General features: G+C 37.5%; 3 protein-coding genes across 4 annotated transcripts; 1 reads left to right on the forward strand and 2 right to left on the reverse strand.

Moving 5' to 3' along the window:
• Nucleotides 1–2,509: 2,509 nt before the first annotated feature.
• On the reverse strand, nucleotides 2,510–3,879 carry LOC306754773 (DELTA-stichotoxin-Hmg2b-like; the record flags this gene model as incomplete). Its single annotated transcript, XM_079238854.1, has 2 exons — nucleotides 2,510–2,936; nucleotides 3,812–3,879. 2 exons carry the CDS (start codon nucleotides 3,877–3,879, stop codon nucleotides 2,510–2,512), a joined length of 495 nt encoding a protein of 164 aa, XP_079094980.1.
• A 3,688-nt stretch (nucleotides 3,880–7,567) lies between these two features.
• rprd1b (regulation of nuclear pre-mRNA domain containing 1B) lies at nucleotides 7,568–15,965 on the reverse strand. 2 transcript variants are annotated; one of them, XM_079239424.1, is made up of 7 exons: nucleotides 15,371–15,965; nucleotides 14,290–14,419; nucleotides 13,766–13,899; nucleotides 13,490–13,611; nucleotides 12,408–12,534; nucleotides 11,655–11,830; nucleotides 7,568–8,829 (listed from the first exon to the last, which is right to left on the reverse strand). In XM_079239424.1, exons 1-7 carry the CDS (start codon nucleotides 15,519–15,521, stop codon nucleotides 8,680–8,682), a joined length of 990 nt encoding a protein of 329 aa, XP_079095550.1. In that variant the 5' UTR covers nucleotides 15,522–15,965; the 3' UTR covers nucleotides 7,568–8,679. The 2 variants fall into 2 exon arrangements, with proteins under 2 accessions (XP_079095550.1, XP_079095549.1); XM_079239423.1 differs by having other exon boundaries at nucleotides 13,766–13,902.
• tas1r1 (taste receptor, type 1, member 1) lies at nucleotides 15,520–24,644 on the forward strand (the record flags this gene model as incomplete). The annotated part of the gene is made up of 7 exons (XM_079238464.1): nucleotides 15,520–15,527; nucleotides 20,354–20,509; nucleotides 20,621–20,948; nucleotides 21,064–21,828; nucleotides 21,912–22,130; nucleotides 22,811–22,931; nucleotides 23,722–24,644. The coding sequence occupies 7 exons, from the start codon at nucleotides 15,520–15,522 to the stop codon at nucleotides 24,642–24,644; spliced, it is 2,520 nt and encodes an 839-aa protein (XP_079094590.1).
• Nucleotides 24,645–25,427: the final 783 nt, after the last annotated feature.

A 25,427-nucleotide genomic window follows, 5' to 3' on the forward strand; every position in this document is an offset into this window, starting at 1 on the left:
TCTTCTTTCATTTCTGTTTTTTTCTTGTTTTTGGATTTCATTATGTTCAAATAAACTTTGTAAACCAAAATTAATCATTCAATTCTTCATGTGTTCATATTTGATGAGTACCTTACCTTTTTTCTGGTCCCAGGTTCAGATGTACCAAGTGAATAACAGAACCAAAATCTGTACCAGTTCCTTTTAAAATATTTTTTTCTCCTGATCAGGAAAAACTCAAGTCAAAAGAGGATTTATAATGAGTAGTTCATCATTACTTTACCTTTAACCAATCAGTACCGAAGCCCTGAAGTAAAGTAAGAGCTCAAAATGAGTAGTTAATCATTACTTTACCATTAACTAATCAGTACCTAAGAGGTATATAAGCAACACTAATACGATATCTCATCAAGTTAACAAATTATACACATTTTCTACACCCAAAATGGTGCTTCCTTCTGACAGTAAATGACATAATAATGTTATACTCTTTATTAGTTCAAGATCATTTCTCAATCAATTCTAAGTCTAAGAATGTTTCTTTGTATTTGTTGCAATTGAATAAAGACAGCAATTGATCTTACATTTTGAATACTTAAAAAAAAAAAGAAAATATATCAAAACAAAGATTTGTAAAAATAAAGCAGCTGTTCTCACATCAACATTTCTTTCTTACATATATTCATGGCACATGTGGATATCGTGTTGCAAACGTCCAAGTGTGCCATCCTTGTGCTCATTTGCCAGCCAGTGTGTCCATTCAATGTAGGACAGATGTTTCTTCAGCATCTCTTCTGTTTGGTTTTTCGAATTCTCTTACCTGTGACGTATATGTTGACCAGGCCCGCTCAATGTTTTGTGTGTGTGCTCCTGTGTTTAGGATAACAAAGGAATGACTGGTTTACAGAAAAATGTATAAATCTGTGGTTGGTCAGTTTGTTCATGCACACCCTACATTGGTCAGTTATGATGGTGGATCCCTGGCGAACGTGTTGCCTACTAATTGGGATAGGGCACTGTCTAGATCTCTTTTTAACTAATCTTAGCATGTATAAAGGGCCTGCTGCCTTTTATACCCAGCACCCCAAAGACCCCATTCTCCTCCTCCAGGTCCCTCCAAATCTTCCTCTTCTATACTGAAAAACATAAATGCAAAGTCATATTACACAAACACAATCACACACACAAACACACATACACATATATATTGTGATGCCCCACCACTACTTTAACTTTATCCCAAACCTTTGCAAGTGCTGTCGTAATCAGTGGCAGAGCACACCTGGGTCCAGTGTGCTCTGCCACTCTTTAAAATCTCCACCAAGCCTGAGCTTAGTGTGTCTCCAAGGCTTGGGCTAGGAGATCACCCTAAGTCTGTGCAAGCGTCTCTTTATATACAGTCTATGGTTTGGACCTGCAAAGATTTATTACTGAATTTAAGTATGTTAACAAAATTAAACATAGAGTCATAGTCACACTTGTTTCTAATGCAACAATACAATGATAAAAAGCAGAGTGTTCTGTTTCTGGTGGGTGTACATGAGACTGCAAACTGAAAAATACATTGTGTATATCGCCACCACCTGGACTGTTAGACACATTACATATGCCTATAAAGCCATAAAAACAATACAGATTTGAATGAGAATAGCATTTTTGTTCATACATAATGTTAAATTTAAGAGAACTTTTCTGTAATCTAAGAAGTGAAAAGGGTCATTTTGAGAGAGCACACTAGATAAAGGGCTGCATGGTGGTTAGCAATGCAGCCTCGCACTCATTCAGCTCACTTGTTCAAGCTTTATCTGGGAAGGGGTTTGAAAGTGGGCCTCCCCTTAAAAAATGCATGATTATTGGTCACTCCAAATTCAAATGAGTGTGAGCGTGAATGGTTGTTCGTCTCTCTGTGCTGGAGATGGACTGGTGACCTGTTCAGGGTTCTGGCCTGCTAATTGCCAATTAGGCTTCAGCTTCCTTATGACCACAAAACAATGAAAACTTTAAACTAGGAATGTTCAGATGTCAGACCAAGACATTGTAATTTGTTGAGGTTTTTTGGCCAATGATTGTGAGCATTTTTTAACTTAAAAGCACTAATGGAAAAATGAGCTTTAGCTTATCATAGTAAAGAATCCTTTACAAAAAAAACAATTCAGACAATGATCTAGATTCTATATGACCCCCAAATTCTAAATCACTGGTTTTTTATTCTATTTCTGAGATTTCTTTCTAATGTAATCAAAATTTATCTAGAACTCTGAGCTCTGCAGAGACAAGCCAATGCCACCAAATACAGGAAAATTAATACATAGTTCACACATAGACAGGATTTCTCTCATTTAATACAAGCTTTTATTTTCAATATGACATTTGTAAAATCACACCTATGGCAGTTTGTATTAAGCAATTACATTCTCTTGAAATGGCTGAGCTCCACTTCCAATTTTTCCAGTCACATATTTCTCCAAATCTACTGCTACTGATCCTGTCGGTCAGCTTACATAACATGTAAAGCAAGTAAGTCTTTTGATTAATATATGCCAGTATCACTAATGTCCACTCTCAGCACTGCTTCACCAGCATCTGACATTGAGGCACTAACAATAACAAAGTCCCCCTCGTGTGAAATACTGGAGCCATCAGCCTTAGCTCTTACAAAATGATTTTCATTTCCACTATACATTAAATCATAAAGACTGTAATCACAGTTTTGTCCTTTGTTAAAAATTCCAACACCACACCAGTTGGAGAAGAGGATTCGATCGTAGGGCACAGAGAACATGACAGCTATGATGTGGTTGTAGTCATTCAGGTCAGCATTGAAAAGATCGTAGGTGAAGACTCCCACAGCCCCAGTAGCAGTGCCAGTGGTCTTGTTGAACAGCGCTTTGACGACAGAGCAAGGACCAACCATGGGTGGCAAAGGGACTTCACAGTAACCGCTCTCTGTAAACATCCTGAAAAAGTAGATGCAAGCGATGTCTGAATGAAATGAAATTTCTGGTAAATGCTTTTTTTTAAAAATTTCATGTTTTTTTTTTTTTTTTTTGTAGAAATGGACTGTTTTTACAAAGAAAAAAATTATGTGGACCTGCATTAACTTTAACTTAACTTCATAATCCCTATTTTTTTCCTCCTTTGTATCAGCAGACATCTGATATGTGGGAGTTTATGGTCTTCTGTTGTACCCCAGAATAATGTAGCTTGGAGAAGGTAAATGTTCTTAGGATGTGTGTGTACTGTATTATTTAGACTAATTTCATAGAAATGTTTATCAGCATTATTGTCATAAATTATTATTATCCATGATGTTTATAGTTATCTAACTGTATTTTATTACAATTGAATGTGGAAACATTTACATTAAGAGCAAATACTTGCTCGTGGTTTGCATTTCTGCAGTATTGCAGTTATTTCACTTTTAGATGGCTTAATTGTAACCAAGTAGCAATAGCACTGCTCTGGAGCCTGACTGAATTTTAGCTAGATGCCTGGAAAGCTTCAGTTGTTCTGCAGATACTGCGAAGCCTCAAAACCACAGTAGTCTTTCTGTGGAAGTTTGAATCAATTGCATGCTTGGTCTCTACAGTACAGGCAGGCACCCAGGAGATAAAGTGAAACTTACAATGTTTTAAAACAGAATGAGAGCAAATACCATTTGAGGTTAAACCCTGATATACAAAACTGTTAATACTCCATTAACTACTTTGTGCTTTTGTTTATCATAGATGTTGCATTCAGAAAATCCCAAAAGTATTTCTTCAGTCAAAGTTCAATCAAGCTCATTTTCAATTCTCTCAGACAGAAGGTGCATATTAAAGCAGAACATCACCTTGGGTTGGCCAGAGTGTAGCAGTTAGAGTTGTTGCTAAGCTCAATGGCACAGTGGCGATGAGGCATTGTGATGGTAGAGGGAGTGGGGGTAAGACAAGAGGACAGCTGTGGATTATACAAACAAATCAGTCAACAAACAAGTTTGTACGTGATTAACAACAACACAGTTTTAAACCACTGATATTTGGCAGAATTTACTCTTCTAGCTGTGGTAGCGGTCTGCCAGCTGACTTATAAAAAAGGAAGGAATTTTATATTCTATAGGTTCTACATGTTTTTACACAATCTCACAATTTAAACCTAATAAAAATAAAGAAGTAGAACTAAAAACTGCAGTGAACTCAATATGAAATGAGTTTGTGAAGATGAGATATACTTAACATTCAGCAAACTCAACTCCCAACTAGTAAAACTTGCACATTTTATAAGTAGTGTACTTACCTTTCTTTCTTCTGCTCTAAATAAATCAAACTAGTAGTTTGAGCTGACAAATTGTTGCTCCAGAACTCAAACAGCAGACGAGCTCCTCACACACCCGGCTTTATTGACTCGGCTAATCAGGACCTTTAGGTACCAGGTGACCATTCTTATCTTACATTCACCATATCATCACTCGCACAAGATTGAATCAGGCTGATCAAATCATGAGATGCTTTTGTTTAAACCTTTGTTCTGTTTAAACTTTTCCAAATTTAAGAATTTTAAGACAGCGTTGAGCGGGTTAGAAGACAGTGGAATGTAAAAAAAAAAAAAAAAAAGAAAAGAAAAAAGTCAAGGCATTAATTTTCTTCATAAGAAATTAATAGAAGCACATTCACAAATGCTTTGCAAAACTTAAGAAATATCAGAAATGGTTGTTGTGCAGTTAATATTTCAATTAAAAGGGTTTATCAATGTCATTTAGCATTTTTTGTGAAATCAGGAGCTTACTTCATCAGAAAAATCTACCAGCTGAAGTGTCAGAACAGTCTAAGTTATTTCCACACTGTCATGGGTGGCTTGCTCAGTGGGAATCATCCAGATATTTCTGTCTAGATTATAGTCACAGAAACAAAGTGCAAAACACAGGATAGACTGCTGTTCAAACGTTTTTTTTTTCTTTACAGACTGAGATAGATAACAGGAAAGGAGACAATTAATATGAAGAATGGAAATGTGGCAAAACCAGTTCAGAGCTCCATTTAAACAAAAACATTGCAAAGCATTTGAACAAAACTCAAAACAGAAACAAAAACACAAAAAGTGCCAAGAAATCTTGTTTAAGTAAGAAAAAACAACATACAATACAAGGGTTGCTAATCAGCTAACATAACCAAGGTGTTCAGTAAACAACCGATTAAACACAGATGGGAAAATTGGAGACAGGAATGGAAGCTAACTTGGATGCACAAGTAAACAAGTTTCGGCATAAAAGAGGAAAATATGAATCATAAAGCAAAATCATTCCAGTACATGCTGAGTTTACAATGTAAATTACTACATGGACTTTGTCTGTGTCTGTCTGTTTGGGTTTTTTTTTTTTTTTACATGATTTGAGTTGATGATCACAACCCAGCAAACTATATCAAGCAAAGACCCTATCCCGAATACACCAAACTGGACCCCGTCAACATCCTGGTTGCACCAAGAAATTCTGGCAATTCTACCCTTAAAGGTTATTAATGGAATCAGTGACAAAGTGCAGCCATGATGAAAATCTGACACAATCCTTGGAGAGATCCAACAGTCCTTATCAGACAGTCCTTGCCGTCTCCAAGTCCACAAAGCACATGTGAACTCATGGACATACTCCTATGTGCATCCTAGAACCCTGCTGAGTGTAGAACTGGTCTAGTGGGCCACATCCAGGACTAAAACCACACTGCACCTCCTAAATCTAAGTCTGACTACGTGAAGGATCCCCCTCTTGGGAATCCCCAGAAGACCTTACCAGGGAGGCTGAGAAGTACAAGCAACCTCCTCCTGCCACTCTTCTTAGGATGATACTATTGTGGCATGTCAACCAAGACAGTCCTACAACACCCAGAGCCCTGGGAAACTCTGGGAGGTAGGGGGTTGCCTTGGTAACCTCAGCCCCAGATAGGAGAGTCCATCTCTGAGTCCCAAGACTTTGTTTCTTTGTTGGAAGGCGCATTGTGGAATGGAGATCTTCAAAATATATTCCCCTCTGACACACAATGTTCCAAGTTGACATAAAAGCACCCCATCCCCCATACTGGACATAGTACCAACAGTGCACCTCTTTCCCCTCCTTAGCTACTATATGAGAGACCAAAGCTGTCTAGAAGTCCATCACCAAGCTGCTTCCATGGGCAAGTTTTTACCGCAGCAGCTGCTGCTACCATGTTCTGCTTGGCCTGCTGGTACCTATCAGCTAACAGGCCAAAAAGGTGCTGTAGGATTGCTTCTTCAGCTTGACAGCATCACCCATCTTCATATCTGCCAGCTGACTTGAGGGTTACTGCTACCAAACACCTTACAACCACAGATCTGGTCATTCCTGCTTACCATAGGATGCACGGAGCACGGCTCATTGACAGTCTGACCACTTGGTGGTTTTTGGCAGGAGTTCTGCTATAAACTATGAAACTACAATGAATTTTAAAGGATTGCCCAATTTGCAAATGTTCATTTCAATTTCACATTTGTTTTGACCCAGTGGCAGACTCAAATATGTTTAATGCCATATACATTTATATTCTTGTACTTCATCTAGTTTTCAGCAGTTTGAATGGACCATTAAATAAATTGAAAAAACAAAGTGAACTGAGGTCTATCTGGATTTTACATGTATTACTTCATTCTCCTCACTAATATGCATTTTATGTAATATATGAATTCACACTATCAAATTACTTCTTTTGAAAAAGTTGGTCTTACCGGAATGCACTTGATGGCAAAGAAAATCATTAAGTTGAGTCTAATATTGCATGCAGGTAATGCTCTTACAGTTTTTAAATGGTTTATAATTAAAATGTAAAGTTCATTGACATTGTGAGCTCCGTAGTATATTCTACAACAATATGCACCCTCTCATGGATTTCTTCGTAAAATATATAGCATTTTCTCAAATTATTCCAGTTTATCATCATCCACTAAATCACCATCAATACAGAAAAACTACTACCTGTACTAGTAGTGTCCTGGCAGTACAGTAATACTCAACAGAGAGAAACATACCACACAGCACGTGGCTAAGAAACTTTTAAATTATAACAATTAAACTTATGAGGGTTAAAGGGTTTCTGGAACCAACCCTGATGTACAACACTCAAAGTTTATTTAATATCAGACATTACTAAAATCACAATAACAAAAGTGTGTATTTTTTTTTACCTTCTGTTGGAAATATTTTGTGCATCCAAACACCAAGAAGACACTGGAGTTGACTAAACAGGGTTTGTAGCAGCATTTCTCACCTCTACAGGTCATTAGCAGCTAGTATAGCCCCTCTTCAATGACATCTCTCTTCCCACCTACAACTAGAGCTTTTATGTGCTTTTACTGAATAAGCATGTCTGCGCAAGTTCTCTGATACAGTATCAACGTTGCCCCTTAAATGCATTTTTCTTTTTGTATAGATTACAGAGAACTGAAAGTCAGATTTCCTTTAAAGAAGTCGCAAATGTTGTGATAGCATTCACAGGCGACTATTTCCTCCCAAACTATAAAGGTCGATGGGGAAAATGCTCTGAAATCTATTTTTAAAAGTATTTAAGTCAAAACACAAATAAATGAAAAGGAAATGCAGAGGTGAATCTGTTTCATCTTTAATCACTGGACTTCTACGCAAGTAAGACTGAGCAATACTTAATTACAAATCAATTAAGTTCCTAGGGGAATCATTGTGCATTTTTATTACCTGAGAATGCAAATAACATGTACTGGTTGTAATTTGTTTTTTTATATAAATGTGTCTGGTAGCAACTGTTTAACAATTGTCAGAATTGATTTATTGAATTTGGCCTTTACCATATTGCTCATCCCTACACAGGCTAAAACATCAATTTTACTTTTTCTTACAATTATGCTTTTTAGAAAATAAGTTGGGGGTTTTTTCATACAAGTACATTTATAGTACACACAGGATCAAATGTCCAAAAATGGGTTGGTTTTCAACAATCAAAACAACTTCATGAAGTTTATTCTCATACTTCAAATATCTGTCCAAATTAAAGCATGAAATCTTTGTTTGAGCTGCAAATTTAAAAAAAAAAAAAAAAAAAAAAAAAAGAGAAACATGGTAATAAAAAAACACCAAACTGCCTTGATCTCAAAAGATCTGTCTGCATGATTCTCTTACCTGCTATATCAAGTGTTGAATGAATGTGTTGTGTAACGGGTGTCAAAAAAAGTAAAACACAACATACTATGAACCAAATCTGATACTTTTGCTAAATGAACACACATCAAAGCCATCTATTTGACTATGCGTCAATAAAAAGTCACCAACTGAAATGGCAAAAAGGTAACACGCTCCTCACAGTGTCGCCATGTCTTATGCGAATTAAGCAAACAAACCACCTTTGCTCACTGAATGAAAAAATATATCCCACAAAAGGGGACACGTCATTTCCCGCATTTAAAACAACATAAAAACAATCAGGAAACAAACTTCCAAGCTGGTGGAGTAGAATCCGACGAGATCAATCCAGACAGCAGGAATCTCAGTTCGCTGCAACAAGCTCTGGTTTTAGCCAAAGCTTCCTCTTCATGTCTCTCCCTTCTTCTTGCCCTGCAGGCCAGAGTTAGCAGGTGGGCTGGCTACTCTTCCGCGAGAGGTCTGACTACATGTGGTCTCTGAGGAGTATTTTATGAGTTCGGCTAGGGAGAGGCGAAGTGGTAGGGTGTCTTGACTGAAAGCTCTTAGTCAGTGGAGAAGAGGTCTCCGGCCGAGGGAAGGGGAGCCAGACCTCCAGTCACATTAGGCAGGAGGGACAGATCAGGAAGACTCTGGATGTGGGACTTAAGCTCTTTTCTCACCTGAGTCACCCTCGCCAGTTTCTGCTTATACTCCTGCAGAAACAAAAAAATGTAAGAATTAAATATCAAATTCACAGAAGTGAGGACAGGTCAATAATACCTGTAATATTTCAAAGATAAACAAAACGTCGAAACTTTGGGTTCAGTTTATCATTTTCAATGTTTGACGACTATCAAACTACTTGTCTCTTACATAAAATGCTCGACAGGGGCTAGTTTTAATGACAAGGTCCTCCATTATATATTATCTCCAAAGCAAACAGACCTGAAGCTTGTACTAGAAAGCAGGATTTTCTCTTCATGAGGTAGCTTCAGGGTTAACTATGGGTTTTAAATACTACGACGCTGGTTCACTTCTTACCAGAGTATATCACCTTGGTAATTTATGCTTAACAGCTAACCTGCCCCAGAGCAGGTTATGTTCTGGAACAAAGGCGCCACCTCCTGACCAATCAGATCCCTGCCCATTCTCATGACGGCAGATCTTGAGAGGGGTGTTTGGAAGAGCACAAGTTATTAGGGACAGACGCATCCAGTGGATAAAGAAAAAGTCTTGAAGTATCTTTTTGGTAACTTTCACCAAGTTTGTTTGGCTCATAGACTGTATATAAAAAGATTGATGGAGCCTCACTGACATCAACCATAGGTTTCTGAAAAGCTGAATTGAAGCTCAGTGGGCAGTTTCTACCATCGCCATCTTGGCAGGGGCATGCGTGTTATCTCGCCCAGAAAATATAAATATGGGCAAAAAGGTGGAGCTGAGAGGGGCGCTGTGAGCGTCATGGTGGATGATTGACATTGTGCGAACTCCGAGCTGCCTGTAGCTAAGAGTCTACTGAGCTAACCCGGATATAACAGGAGCTAACCAGCTAACAGAGGTAAGTGGGCTAAAGCTAAGTCATGTTGCTAACCGGCTAAAAACCACAGTTGTTCTACGTTCTTCTGACTTGAAGCAGGAGATCGGGTACCTGTCAATCAAAAAATGACATGCCCCTAAATATGCCAAATTTTTAGATTAAATTACTTTTAAACGGTTGAGTTAGAAAAAATTCACTCCCCCCACAGTTGTCATGAAGGTAAACCTGACCTATTAAACGGAAAATGGATTTTTGAACCAGGCTGTAAACATGTTTATTTCTGCTGTGAAGTAGGGTTGCTCAATTACGGCAAAAATTATAATTACAATTTTTTTGACTGAAATTAAGATCTCAATTATTTAACACGATTATCCTTTTATCTTTCACAACATGAATTTATTTAAAATTAAACCGTGACTTTTAAAACAATCTCTTTAGGATTACACAAGTTTTAGAAAACCAACAAATAACATGAAGCTTTGTCATGACAAAATGCAAATACTGATGTAAACTGAATAGATAAATATAAGTAAGGATTAAAACAATGCTGCGCGTCGTGGTGTTCTCGACTCAGTGTCGGGCATTTTAACAGTCTAACACACGCTTTCAAGTTGTTTAATCCGCTTATGCCATGGTCCCACAACATTTTAAAACAAAGTTGTATTTCTATTTTACAACATTTGCTAAATATACTAAATTATACAAACTATTTCATGTTGGCCTGGAAGTAGCTTTTTTGCCAAACAACTGCTGTCAAGCTACAGCGCATTTCTCTGATTCACCTGTTAAAAGACAGCTGATGTGAACCAGTTAATTAACGCGTTGCTACCGTAACGGAGGTAAATTATAGTGATTTAACTCGCCGAACAACGTGTGCGTTTATACAAAAATAATGCAGCCAGTTGTCACTGAGAATGGTATAAACTATGTTTAGGTGAACTTCCACAACCTACTGCAGTTATTCCACACTGACCTGCAGCCGGAGCCGACTGAGACTGGCCACCTGGGAGTGCTTTAGGACGGGAGAGACTCCCGCTGCTCATTCGTTACAGTAACTGCAGAACAATATGTGCCTTCAAGTCAGTCAAAAAAAAAACCCAGAAAAGTTTTTAATAAGTCCAGTAAATGTCGCAAGATTTTTCGCTAGTCGCTTTTATAAAAAAAAAAAAAAAAAAAAAACTCGCCAAGTTGGCAACAGTGTCTGAATGAAACCAAAGCGGCTGTGGGAGGAGTTTAAAGCACAGTGCTGCAATGTCAGAGACGCTCGATTAGCAACTGAAGACAGCAGGAGAGGAAACTGCAAAGAGAAAAATAATCGCACCCTTTTATTTTTATGATCGTTGAAAACCCAGATCTTAATGGAGATTAAAATACGATTAATCGCCCAGCCCTACTGTAAAGTTGTCCTTTTTAACATGGGAGTCTACGGGGATTTATGGAACGTACAACTAGCTACTTGTGCTGTCACCGCTAGGAATTATAACATTTTTACAACACAAAATGCACTTGAGTGCCGAGGAGGCGACGGCTGAACCTAAAATTAAATCTAAAAGAGGAAATGTCTTGGCGTAACAACAAAGTTGTCAGAATAGTGTCCCTTTATATCATCCGATAAACTATTTTTAGTATATAATCTGTTGAATTTACACATTAACAGAGTCAGCTATGTTCTGACAGTATTCTTTCCTTGCAGTTGCTACAGCAACAATGCTGCTTTTAGCCTTCATGTTTCTGAATGTCTGCTCCTCCGTGGAGAAGTACCTGCTCTGAGATGGTTTTCAGTGTTCGTGAGTCAGAGTCTGCAAGCTCCACAACTTATATGTGAGTGTGCACTAATCTTGATGGGAAAACCATGGTTAAATGACTGAGCTGATAACCAGCTTTGTAGTACCACTTTTCCAGATGCTGATTGTCTCAGTAAGTCAACCCAGGTAATGGACATATACCCAGAGTATGCTAACTTGCTTCGTAGTACAGGCCTCTGCAGAGATGCTGCCTTACCTCCAGCTTCTTCTCTCTCTCCATGAGCGCCTCTCTCTGGCTGCCTATGTATTCAGTCAGCATACGAGCCAGCTGCCTGCGGTCCTCCAGCTCCGCCGCAAGCCGTCCATTGTACTCTGCCAGTAGCAAACAGGCTTCGTCTACTGTTTTTGACAGTTTGTCTGCTGCGTCCTTATCTGAATTGATAAAAGTTGTTGTTTTATATCCAGCCATTTACATGTTTCAACATTTATTGCTTTAGAGCAGGGATGGAAGGCCTACAATGTTTTGGTAGTTTCCTCACTACAACACACCAGACACACATCAGACTTAAATAGCAGACTTTGCAGAGCTTGATATCACACACTGCAAAAAGTCTGAATAACCCACTTATATGAGTCAGGTGTGTTGCAGCAGGGAAACTCCTAACACTTGCAGGACTGCAGCTCTCAAGGTTTAGAGCTGGCCACTCCTACTTTAGAGCATTTAATTCTTTAATGTTCAGTATGAACAGATCATGATCAACAGAGTACTTTAATGATCTAAAAATGATGTGACTTTTTTGATATTTGTCCATGTTTCTATAAATTCATTGGGAACCATTTAATTAAAAACAAATGTTTATACTAATGTCAGAGTTAATCTTTTCTAAAATATGTAGTTTAAAGTGCTTTTATTTGATGTTGTTTTACAATCATAAGAATCATCTTAACCTTTTTGTTGTGACAACTGCTTTAAATATGCAGTAAAAGCTACACAGCGGTCAGGTCTTACCAGTTATCTTCTCTAACAGAGATACATCCTGGACTTCCTGCGGCAGTGACGCAATCTTCTGACGAACAGCTGCATCACCTGATGCTGCGTTCTCCAAGTCCTGCAGAGCTTTCACCAACTCCTCTGTCTAGAAAAGTGAAAGGGTAAGAAGGAAAGAACGACATGGGGCAGGTGGGATACATATTACACTAAGCATTATTTAATTAACTTATAGCCAAACTTCACCTTCAGGTGAAAACAAACAAGTTTAAACAGTGCTTAAAAGGATGCAGAAGACTGATTCCCTAACACAAATATTATTGTGGTGTTTTTTTCCTGAAAGAGGCAGCTCCTCTCCCAAGTCAATGCAGAGGCACTGATCCCTGTAGATTTGGGTTTTGTAATGCTGTTCTCTCTGGTCTTCCTAAAAAACATATAAAAATCCACTACAGCTATTACAAAACTCGGTGGTTCCTGTGGTCACCGAGACCAGACAGAGAGTCCACATTACATCAGTATTAAAATGTCTGCACTGGCTTCCCATGTTCATCTGGATTGATTGCGAAGTGATTTCGTAAGTCTTTATAGCTGAAATGGGTACAATGTGGTGGCTTTAATGTGGCTTTCTAAATAGTTATTTCTGTTTTTATTCTTTGCTGTTTCTAAATGTTTTGCATTTTAAAGACTGAAAACACTTCAGCTTGACTGATTGATTGATTGATTGATTGATGGTGGAGGATTATAATAAAACATCCTAAACTAAGAAGAGGCGGTTTCTAAGCAGATATGCAATACTGCAAGGAGAAGTCTGGTGGCCTTTCTATTCCCAGTGTTACACATAGCATACAAATGACTTTTAAGCAGGTAGTTATAGAATAAGAAAAAAAAAAACTACTTGGTCTTCACAAGCACAAATTCAAAAATGTACAAGACATTAAAAATAAATAAGCAAATGGATACTTTTTTAAAAAAATCCCAACCAGAGTAGAGGGCGGGGGAAGCAGGCTGTCCAACTATGATTAGAAGGACTTTAATTTTTTTCTGCTTGGATAGAAATACTGTATGTTGAGAATCTGTTTAAATGGGCAGTGCCTTTTTCATACCAACTGAGTTGCAGAGGCATCTGTGCTGCGAGGGGAGGTGTGGCTTCTGTAGTCATCATCATCATCATCTTCTTCTTCCTCCTGGATCTTCTGATAGGTTCGTTTTACAGCCTTCTTTTCTTCTACATCCAGGTTTCAAGACAGAAGACAAAAAAAAAAATATATATATATATATATATATATATATATATATACATAAAATATTATCACCCATCTTTAAACTTTTCATACATTATGGAAATGTGAAACGATACAACCGTGCAACAGTCATCTTACCTGAGGGTCTGGGGCTGTTAGAGTCTTCTATGGCCAGTCTGAGTTGCTGAATGAAGTCAGCTCTGTAGAGGCTTCTCTCCTTCCAGATGTTCAGCAGTCTCTCCATGTGTTTTTTACAGTTTTCATCAGCATCACTGCTAACAAGCAAAAGACAATTAGAATAAATATCTAATAAAGAGCTTGGAGTTTCTCATATGTTTTTCAATTTCATGTCTCCAAAATATTTGAACTTCATGTAAATAAAAGTGCTTCCTTGTGCTTGTTTTAAAAAGGAATATACTGGTTAGATATTTAATAATATATATATATATATATATATATATATATATATATATATATATATATATATTTTTTTTTTTTTTTTTTTTTTTTTTTTTTTTACATTTATCAACTGATTGAAATGAATTAGCATTTCTATCTTGATGCATCTCAGATATTGTTATTTCCTCTACCCCACTGTTCATTGAACAGATCAAACTTTGAAGCTACATGAGAAGAAATGGTGATAAGATTTAAAAAAATACCTGGCAACATGGGAGCAGGCATCCACAAGTACAGACTCAAAGTCTTTTGTGAACTCTGGTCCTTTCTTCTTGCTGTTCTGGATTACATCATTAGCCAGATAGAGGAAAGTCAACTTCCTGTGGCTTTTAGCTGAAAAACACATGTAAAAAATACATCAAAAGAAGAAATTTTTAATATTAACTGGTACAGGTCATGGTCACAGTGCATTATTAATCTGTAAATCCATATCGGTAAAGTTTAATTTTGCATTATCTTGCCAAACTTTCTTGGTCATATATTTCAGTGTATGTGGGGTTTGATACAATAATCACAACACAGCAGCAGATTTTTTTTTTTGTTAGACAGTTAACAGCTTCTCTAAAGAAAAATGTGTAGATACTATTTTCTCTGAACGGTCAGCTATTATATTCCAAACACGAATTAGATGCACTTGTGCATTGGAACCATGCAGTTTTGCAACAGAAATGAGGAAAGTATACAACTACTGGTAGTTTAAAGTGAATTACTTCACCTGCTCTTCATATAGATTTTTTTTTGTCATGTAGACTATATTAAAAAACAACAACTAAGTCTAAATATAATTTCATTTACAAAGCTCAAACTGAAAGAAATGTAAGGAAAAAGCCATGCAAGTCCATGATACAGTATATATTGACATAATGAGAAGAATGGCATGCTTTGTCTCACATATAGCAGGTACTGCTATCAAGAGGAGCTAGCTGATAACTTAAATATATACTGTATTAATCCTTTCATTTTCACTTTAAAATGCAATTCTAACATGCTTGTAAATTGAATATAGGTACATGGACAACATTGATGGTTCTACCTGAAACATGCCACGATTGTGGAGTGATTTGTCATGTGTTTTCCTGGTGTTGTATGGGTAGACTTCGAGGAACTTAATAAGTAAAGTGGTTTTATACTTTCAAATGAGAGGCAGGTGACATGACACCTTTCAACAGTGTGTGTGATGAATAAATGCAAACTATAACTTTTCACTAAATGTAATCTGTTTAATTACAATGACCTTACAGCAGCGTATAAAAACCTTCATGCTCAGCAGCAGTTATGTCTTACCTTTCTTCAGCTCTCGGTGCCACACTTTGACGATGAGGGCCGAGTGTTTGCGGTGATGGATGATCCAGAGAGACAGAGTCTGGACGCTTTGCTGCGAGCTGCTCAGCTCCGACAGCTTCTTCTCAAGGGCCGACTCGGAGAAGGACGACATGCCGACGTGAGTGTCTTCTTCCAGACCCGCTCTAAAGCAACTGGGCTATATTAGAGAAACTCGGACCGTCATCAATACTGAAGTTGTCGCTTAACCTAATTATATTACATAAATTCCTTCCCGTCTAACGTTATGTTACCTCTAAACTAACAGATTTATTAGCAGGATCCGCTGAACAAACCCGCGGTGTGTGGCAGCTGCTCCTCCGCAGTTTGTTTACTACAGTAGCTAACGTTAGCTAGCCGAGCTAGCTAAGCTGAGCTCCTCTACACTTACACTGAATTTAAAATAAACCCAACTTTACAAATATCCGTGTGAAACATGGCTCACATGCTAGCGTACGAAAGCAAATGCAATGGGTTGATGGCAACAGTAAGACTTTGCTATGTTCATCTAAACTCATAAAAGAAATCTCCAGAAAAAAATGGCAGCTAGCACTTTCAGCTCGACATGTGCGTCGCACAGAAGTGACGCAAGCAGCACCAGGTCTCGTCCTCTTTATGCAGGAATAAACTTGTAATCATGAAGGTGAACCAATATGCAAGTAAATCCGTAAAAACCAACCCTTACCTACACCGTAAGGCTTGTTTAATAAATGCACATTATGTTATTATACACAATAAATGCACATTATGTTATAATGTGCAAAAACTTTTATTTTGAACAGATCTACATAGTGAGTTTTTTTCACTCCAAGTTGACTCCAGTTTGGTTTGAGTTTAACATGTATTCATGCTGAAGCCCCAAAGCCCATAAGATCAGATACTGAGCTGTCCTTTGAAGGCCCTTAAAAAGACAAGGTACAAAAGGGCAAAAAATAAAATAAAATACAAAAATACAGGTGCAAATACATAATGCATTTCTAGAGTTCAATAAAATATAGAGTATGACACAAAACTTGTTAATGAGCCTGTATCAAAATGTACAATAAAATATAATGCCATTACATCCAAACTTTAAATAGTTAATTGGGAAAATACAGACAACATAAGACATATATACACTTTGTTTTTGTCCTTTTAGCATCACCATGTGTTTTTCATCACTGCAACCCAATCCCATTTTTACCATTTTGCTCAAGTTTTCATCATTAGTGCACCAGAATAAAAAAAAAAGGGGGGCCATATGGATACATACCCTACCTACAAATTTGAAATAAGAATGGCTTAAAATCAATGGGAGGAACTAAACCTGGAATTTCCCCCAAATAAGGGGAGACATACTCTTATAATATGCTACATGCAGAATGGCATACACCAATCTTTTTGAGTATTTCTTTACTTGGGAAAAAAAAAGAAAAATAATTCCAGATGGCAGCATGTTTCCATCAAAACCTTTAAAAATTGCTTAGTAATAACAGAGCTTAGCTTACACACATACCAGTGACCCTTCTCATGTGCACTGCAGCACAGCCATATCAACACAGACTAGCCTATGAAACATATTGTCAACACTCTGGAAATTCCTGAAAACCTGACAGAAAAAAAGATTTATTATAAATTCTGCCGTGGCCAATACAAAATCAATAACCCATCAATGGTTGTGTCAACAGATTTCCACATTGGATGAATGGTTTTACATAGTTGATAAACAATTTGTAATGAAAAAAATATGTTTCCTCTTCTACATATGGGTGAAAAACATGAAAGATACTGGAGCATTTAGATGAATTATGTGAGAAAAGAGAAGAAGTGAAACTACTGATTTGGAGTTTAGAGGTTATGCCTCAAATATGACAGGTGAATTAAGAAATACTTGCTTGTTAAGCAGATTAACAATGAGAGGACTTGAGGTCTGCCATGGAAACAAATACTTATTAAATTACTGTGTAGTACTTTTAAAAATAGAAATTTGGTAGGCTCCATTTATTTATTTTTCACCCCTATAAATCTAGTTTATGTATTCTATATTGTTTTATTACCATTTTTTCTCCTGTTGTCCCTGTTATTGTTGCTGTAGTGTATGCTGTTGTTTTTCTCAGTGTATAATCTAAAAAGATTAACAAAAACAATCTGAATTTTGTATTTCCTCTTAATGACTCCCAAAAATATTTTTAAACATTAAATTGTGTACACCACAGGGCAGTTTTCTTTTCTTTGTTTTGTTTTTTTTTCTGTTTGTTTGTTTTTTTAATGAGTTTTATGTTTGTTAAGTGTTTTGCAAGAATTTCACGTGCATTTGATGCTCTGTTGAGCTTATTTCTCTAATAGTGTTCTTCAGAAATCATACACAAGCCGATAGTCGATCACATCCTGCAGTCTTCAGTTACACATAGACCCTGAGATATATTTGCTGAAATTAATCTTAAAAGCAGGTTATATCTATTTTTAAGAGGTTATAATAATAATTACTTTCTCTTTTAATAGTTAAAATGCATTTAATTATATTCTTGAAATATTAGAAGCATGACTTATCATCTCATTTGCCTTCAGAACTGCCTAATTTTTCTTGGTATAGATTCAAAACGGCTTTGGAAACTTTCCTTAGAGATTTTTCTCCATATTGACTTGAAGGCAACTCTAAATAAGACTTGTCAAATGCACATCCATAGCAATGACAAGAATGGTTATTTCAGTTACCGTTGCCTTTATATCCTCTATAACTACTTTGTCTGTTATTTTCTGAACTTTGAGGGCATTTTGGTGCTCACTGGATGTGATTTTTCTTTCTTGAAACATTTTGTAAATATAGGTAGACCATTATGGCTGAAATTCCTAGTCTGTAATTTCTGACCAGCCTATTTGGCACCAACCACCATGACATGTTCAAAGCCAATTAAATCCCCTTTCTGATGCTGTATTCTTTTTTTTTTTTTTTTTTCCTTTTCGTTTTTCTTTTTAGTTACGTGGTATTAAAATCCTTAAGGAAATTGTTCAAGACAAAGAAAATGTTAAGAAAATCAGCTAGTTTCCTTATCTATCTTTTACCAAATACTTGTAGAAAACTATGCAAATTTTTTTTACCAAACCTTTGAACAGACAAACTCATTTTCATGTGTATTTGCCTGCATGATACTGTGGTTGACAAAATGCACACTATTCCAGTCAAAAAAAGGGGTTTAAGATCATCAGGCAAATTTAATGCCTGCACAACCGGAGTGTCTTGTCAACTTAGGCTCAAATATCAACCAAAATGGAAATTCAGCCTCACCTTTGCAGGCCCTTTCCATTACAGATAATTTGTTTGAGAATATAGCCTGCACCTGAAGTATGTCACAAGGAATTGTCATGGAAATAATTCATATGAGAATTGCACACAGTGTAACATTACGGGGAAAATAATACATAATACATCGCTCCGTCAGAGAGAAAAAACTCACATTAAGAGTGTGATCACATACACATTTACCTGCAATATACATGATATTTCATTCTTACGCTGTGGCACATGTCATCAGGACAACCAGAAAGTTAAAAAAAGAAAACCAAAAATGTGACTTGCCAAGATAATGATCATGCTGCAGCATCCAATAATGAATGATTACATGCTTCAGTAACTAATGTTTTTTGGCCTTACTTGTTTCCAGTGTGCCATTGTATATTTATATATATACTTCAAGCAGGCTTTATTATCACTCAGATAAGCACAAGTGTATACAGAACAACATAATAGAAATAGAAATATGTCCATCACTTTGGAACATGTGTTAAATTTTGAACGAGTGTGTGGCTTGATGATACATTTATAGTTTCTTTTTAAATTGAGTATTGGATTTTAGTGCTGAAGGTTCTGTAAAAGACTCAGATCTATGTCTGTTTTGTTTATCTGTCTTGTGAAGGCTTTCTCAAATATAAATTAGAATAATCCATTTTTACCCATTAATAAAATGTACAGTACACTAACAGGAAAAAAAAGTCAGCATCCTTTATCTTGAAACAGCATTGATGTGTTTGCATGCCGTTTTTGAAGAAATTCAGCTGATAAGTTGCTCCAAACATCTCAGAGAACTAAGGTAAGCTGGTCCAAATCTTTCTGTCTCATCATGAAATCCCAGACACCTTTGATGGTGTTAAGATCAGCTGTTTGTATAGGTCTGCTTATTTAGCATTTTTCAGCTATAAGGACACCATAAGTCCCGAAAAAAAGCTCCAAACTTTCCAAAAAGAATGGTCTCCAAACAAAATCCCTACCATACTTCATCATTACCTGGAGATGCTCTTTATTGTACTGCTCTCCAACCCTTTAATGAACAAACCACCTTTAGCTAAAGAGTAAAAAAAATGTTCCACTATCTTCTGGTCAATTCAGAGTACTATTTGTTTGTTTTGGGGTTCTATGTACATGTTGCCTTTCTTGACATAGCTGCCTTGTGCCCGAGCACTGGTACAATGATGATAAATGAGTTTTAAAAAATTTTAAAGACCTGGAAAGAAAGGCAGTGTTAAATTGGCATTATGGTATTAAGGTGTACTCTATTAAGGTAAAAGAGTAAACCATTGTTTGAACTTTCACTTTGTTATCCTAATAACCCTGAAACAACAAAATACTCGTTCCAAAATTGAATTTTAAAGTAACAAAAATAGCCACAAACTGTTTTCATACTCATTTTAGGATCAGTAGATTTGGCAAGCAATTTATTGTTTTTCAACGGTCTATGAAATGTGTGTAATTCATTTTAATGGGAAGAAATATCATAGTCACACAGACAAATAATATGCAAAGATACTTCTCTGAATCAGCATTCTCAGAAAAGACGCTTAAACCCTCCCTCTGTGAGTCCACACCCTTAAAAACAGCGTCTGATTGTTCAGCTAGAGAACAATCACTGAGCTTTACCAGCAGGTGTGTGAGAGCTGAACTTGAAATATGCTGCCTGTGTTTCTGTCCCTAAGTTGGCTGATGGTCCAGTTAACTGCTGGGGAACTAGACTATATCTCTCAGGGACAGGGGATGCAATTACAGGGTGACTATTCCCTTGCTGGACTCTTTCCTCTCCACTACACAGATGGATCAAGCGATGGTTTGCCTGCTTTAGTTCCATGTGATCAGTAAGTTTATTTGTTTAACTTTCAGTTCAAATATCAGGTCTCAGTCTGGCTTAAAACCAAACCAAGTGTCCTTGTTTTAACCCATTATGTTTTAAACATTACCCTTTTCAGAGGTAGACCCAACAAACATGCATTTCACTTAATGCAAGCCATGAGATTTGCTGTGGAAGAAATCAACAACGGCACTGGTCAGCAACAGCTCTTACCCGGTGTGAAGCTTGGCTACCAGATGTACGACATTTGCTCAATCCCAGCCAGTGTCTTGGCTACAATGGACCTGCTGCAGCAGCAATACCAGAACCCTGATATACCTGCAGATATGGGACTCACACACCTAAACTCCAGCAAAGCCGAAAATGCAGTTGGTGTGATTGGGCCAGACAGCAGCAGCAAGAGTTTCACGCCCGCTGCTTTATTTGGTGCTTATCTCGTACCACAGGTAAGACGTTCACTGTGATGTTTCCATCATGTCCTTAAAATATTAAACTTTCTAATAGTTTGAATCAATAAATGAAACATAAACTCATTCCTCACATCTTCATTACTTATTGTAGATCTCATATGAAGCATCAAATGAAATGCTCAGCAACAAGATTCTCTACCCAGCTTTCTTCCGCACAATCCCAAGTGACAAAAACCAGGTAGCAGCTATGATCCAGCTCCTGGTTCGATTTAATTGGACCTGGATTGCTCTTTTAGGCAGTGACAATGATTACGGACTACAGGGCATGCAGAGCCTGTCAGAGCAAGCACCACAACATGGCATCTGCATCCCCTATCAAGGAATCATCCCCACGGCCAGTGACGACACAGTCCAGACCATGAGAAACATAGTGGACAACATACTGAAAACTAAAGTGAACACCATTGTGGTGTTCTCCAGCAAGACAAAATTCCACGGCTTTCTCCCTTTTGTTCTGGAGAGTAATATAACAAACAAGGTGTGGATTGGGACTGAGGACTGGTCACCATCTACTTTAATATCAGGAATTCCTGGGATCCAGACCATTGGCACTGTGATAGGAGTGTCTGTCAAAGATGCATTTATCTCTGGTTTTGAGGTATTCCAGGAAAAAGTTGTTGAAGCTTCAATGCAGCACATCAAAGAAGACTTGAATGATACTTTAAGCAGTGGAAATGACTGTCTACAGAGTACAGACTTGTACACCCTTGCCAGAAATAATCACACAATGGATAAATATGACATCACCTCCTCTTTCAATGTGTATAAGGCAGTGTATGCCATGGCTCATGCTCTGCATGACGCACTTGGTTGTGATGCTGGAGATTGCCAAAAAAGAAATGTAAATCCTCAAGAGGTGAGAGGATGTAAACTCATGTTTTTACCAAATGATGTCTATGTGTGTCGTCACTAATATTTCTCTCTTCTTCTCTACTTCAGCTGCTGCCGTTTCTCAAACAGGTGCACTTTTCTTTGGACAACTCCTCTGTGTACTTTGATATGAATGGAGACCCACCAACAGGATATGATATTGTTTCCTGGATTTGGAGGGGAACAAAGTGGTCTCTCAAGGTGGTGGGCTCTTTCATGCCAGACCCCATTACACTCACAGTGGATGCTGATCTGATTGAGTGGCACAACAAAATAGATTCACAATCAGTAAGAGAAGCAATTTCTCCTCTCCTATAGTTTGAATAAAAACTATAAAAATACTGCTATATAAAACTATAAATACTATATAAAGATTTTTTTTTCTTAAGAGAAAGCCTTGAACAAAATACCAAAATCATTACTGTTTCAAAATAATCACTTTATCTACAGTCAGTGGACAATGAGAAAGAAAGAAAAACACAGAAAAAGGTTGCACTTGAGTGTTTCCAGAGTTTTTTAAGCTTTAAGTTATGACTGAATTTCACAGCCTTTGACTGAATTATAGTTTGTTGTGAGAAAAATTCAAATAATGATTACTGCAGTACTGTGTATTACTATTTATTAACATCTGATAAGCTGAAATTATGGCAGTGTTGATGTCTGCACTTTGGTATCCACCAGGGGGCAGGAGACCAGTATCATATGGCAATTGAGCAAAGTTCTTCCATAAAGTGATGACAGTGTCTCTGAAATTGTATTTGTCATGTATGATACATTTAGCTTTATGGGGTCAAACTGTTTACCTAATTAGACCTAAAAGTCGAGCAGTGGCTATAGCACTATCTATGTGTTGTGTTCTATTTTATCTGACTTTATTCACATTTACTTATTCAGCATTAGTATTATTAAATTTTTAGTATTAACCATTCACTTCTATTTCTCCTCATTGTTTTTAAACCCTGTTGGAGGTTCCATTGTCTGTCTGCTCTCCTCCATGCCTGAAAGGTTACAAAATGCTGCTGACAGGACAGCATGTGTGCTGCTTCGACTGCCTGGCCTGTCCTTCTGCCACCTTCCTCAATAAAAGCGGTAATTAAACACACAGAGAATAAAAAAAATTAAAGAATCAGAAAATTCTTAAAATTTTTAAAGGTATAGGGAAAAGGATGACAGATGGAAACCCTTATTTAAAATCCTTTCCAGCTTTTCTCTTTGGTGCAGAGAGCAAAATTTAACAAGAGTGAATATCTTTAGGTGTTTTCTGATAATATATGTGAGTTAAGCTATATAGTAAAACATCTCTTCAGTTAAACTCTACATTTTTATTAAGTGTTTATTTTCAATTGTCTTAAATGTTAGTTAAGTTATTTGTCTTAGTGTTTTGGAGTAAATGATCAGCTCAGGAAGTTGTATAAAGGTGTTTGGTTAAATGGAAAAAAAAATGCAGTTTATTGCTTCTTCTTAAAAAAAAAAAAAAACTTTTGTAGATGGCATTTTCTTCTTAATTAGGCTACTTTTTCTTTCCACAGATGTAATTTCAAGGCTCCACTTGATAGGAAAGACTATTAGTCTTTGTGAACAGTGTAAAGAACATTAATAACACAGCCACGTTATAACTTGTTGTGTATACAGCTGACCAGCAGGTGGTGTAATTTTTCTCATGTTGTAATGCTACATTCTATTCTATTCTATTCTATTCTATTCTATTTCAGTCATTTAGCAGATGATTTTATCCGACCTACATATGATGCTGAAGCCAAACAACCTGAAAAATTATTTGAACACTTGACTATGATACTTGTTGAAATTTGAAATCCGTGCTACTTTGTATCAAATCTGTTATTTTGTGCGACCTGTTATCTTTGTTCTTCTTTCTTAGAACCGACAGAGTGCCAGTCATGCCCAGCAGAGCAGTGGGCTCCCCCAAAAAGTGAGCAGTGTCTGAACAGGACCGTCCTGCTGCTGGCCTGGGACAACCCCCTCTCCATTGCTCTGCTCTTCTTTTTGGCCTGCTGCCTACTCTTGACTTCCAGCACTGCAATAATCCTGCTGCTCAACTTGAATACACCCGTGGCCAAGTCTGCCGGAGGCCGCACCTGCCTTCTGATGCTGGCGGCGTTGACTTTAGCTGCCTTGAGCACTTTGTGCCATTTTGGTTATCCCTCTCCTCTGGCTTGCATCCTCAAGCAACCCCTTTTCAGTGTCAGCTTCACTGTGTGCCTGGCCTGCATCACTGTGCGCTCCCTTCAGGTCGTCTGCATCTTTAAATTTGCCTCCAAGTTACCACCGGTCTATGACAAATGGGTCAAAAAAAGTGGGCCAGAGATCACCATCTTTTTTGTGTCTGTCACCATCCTGTTCATTTCTGTGCTCCGCATATCCCTCGACACTCCGCAGCCGTCCAAAGATCTTGAATTCTACTCAGACAAAATAGTGTTAGAGTGCAGCAAAACCCTTTCGGTTGGCTCAGGCATTGAGCTTGCATATGTATCATTGCTCAGCTTCCTCTGCTTCTTATTCAGCTACATGGGTAAAGATTTGCCTGCCAACTATAATGAAGCCAAGTGTGTCACCTTCAGCCTCATGGTGTACATGATCTCCTGGATGAGCTTCTTCACCCTTTACCTGATAAACAGAGAAACAATCACCATGGCTGCGCAGGTGTTTGCCACACTCTTCAGTGTTCTGGCCTTTATTGGAGGATACTTCCTTCCGAAAATGTATATCATTGTCTTGAGGCCACAAATGAACACCACTGCGCATTTCCAGAACTGCATTCAAATGTACACAATGAACAAGTAATAAGTTGTGGAACGGTTTGTTTATATGAGTTAAAGTTACAGCTTATGCTCAGCTTTATATGTATTGGATTTCTAAATCATTCTTGTTTGTGTACCAGTAACGTTTTATTAGATTGGTGATGTCACTAGAGGAGTCCGTGCCATTTGTGAATGTTACAACCAAGTGACAAGATATTTCTTGTGTCTCAGTCAAAAGTTAAAGCACATGGCAGAAATATAAAGCATAACTGTGGCATGAGGTAAGGTCTCATTGCATATTAAATAAATACACAATCAGGCTGTCTTGTATGCTGTTGCATTTGCAGCTACGCACACACACACACACACACACACACACACACACACACACACACACACACACACACACACACACACACACACACACACAATCTCTGCCACTGTTGGCTGTTGTTTGAATGGAGACATGAAAGGGCTTTTTGTAACGAGGAGGTCAGCGCTATTGACCAGTAGATGTGTGAGTAGAGTCCGAGCTTGGTTTTCCCACAGTCTCTCTGTCCACTCACAGCCTGATACCTTCGGTCAACAATCGAAGTGTGCCATGGCTGAACAAGCAGGAGTTTTATTGTCACCACAAAGAAAGAGCAGAGCAAGGCTCTCTGGCTTTCAGGAGACTTATTCCACATTTGACTAGAAAAAAATCGAAGAATCCTATCATGAGATACTTTAGAGCTGCAGTGAATTTTTTTTTTTCACTTTTTAAACAACAGTATGAAAAGAATCCCTCAAAAAACATTTGAGACCCAAGATATTCCAGGAGTAGATA

Source organism: Telmatherina bonti (assembly GCF_933228915.1).
Source record: "Telmatherina bonti genome assembly, chromosome: 4".
Taxonomy (NCBI): domain Eukaryota; kingdom Metazoa; phylum Chordata; class Actinopteri; order Atheriniformes; family Telmatherinidae; genus Telmatherina; species Telmatherina bonti.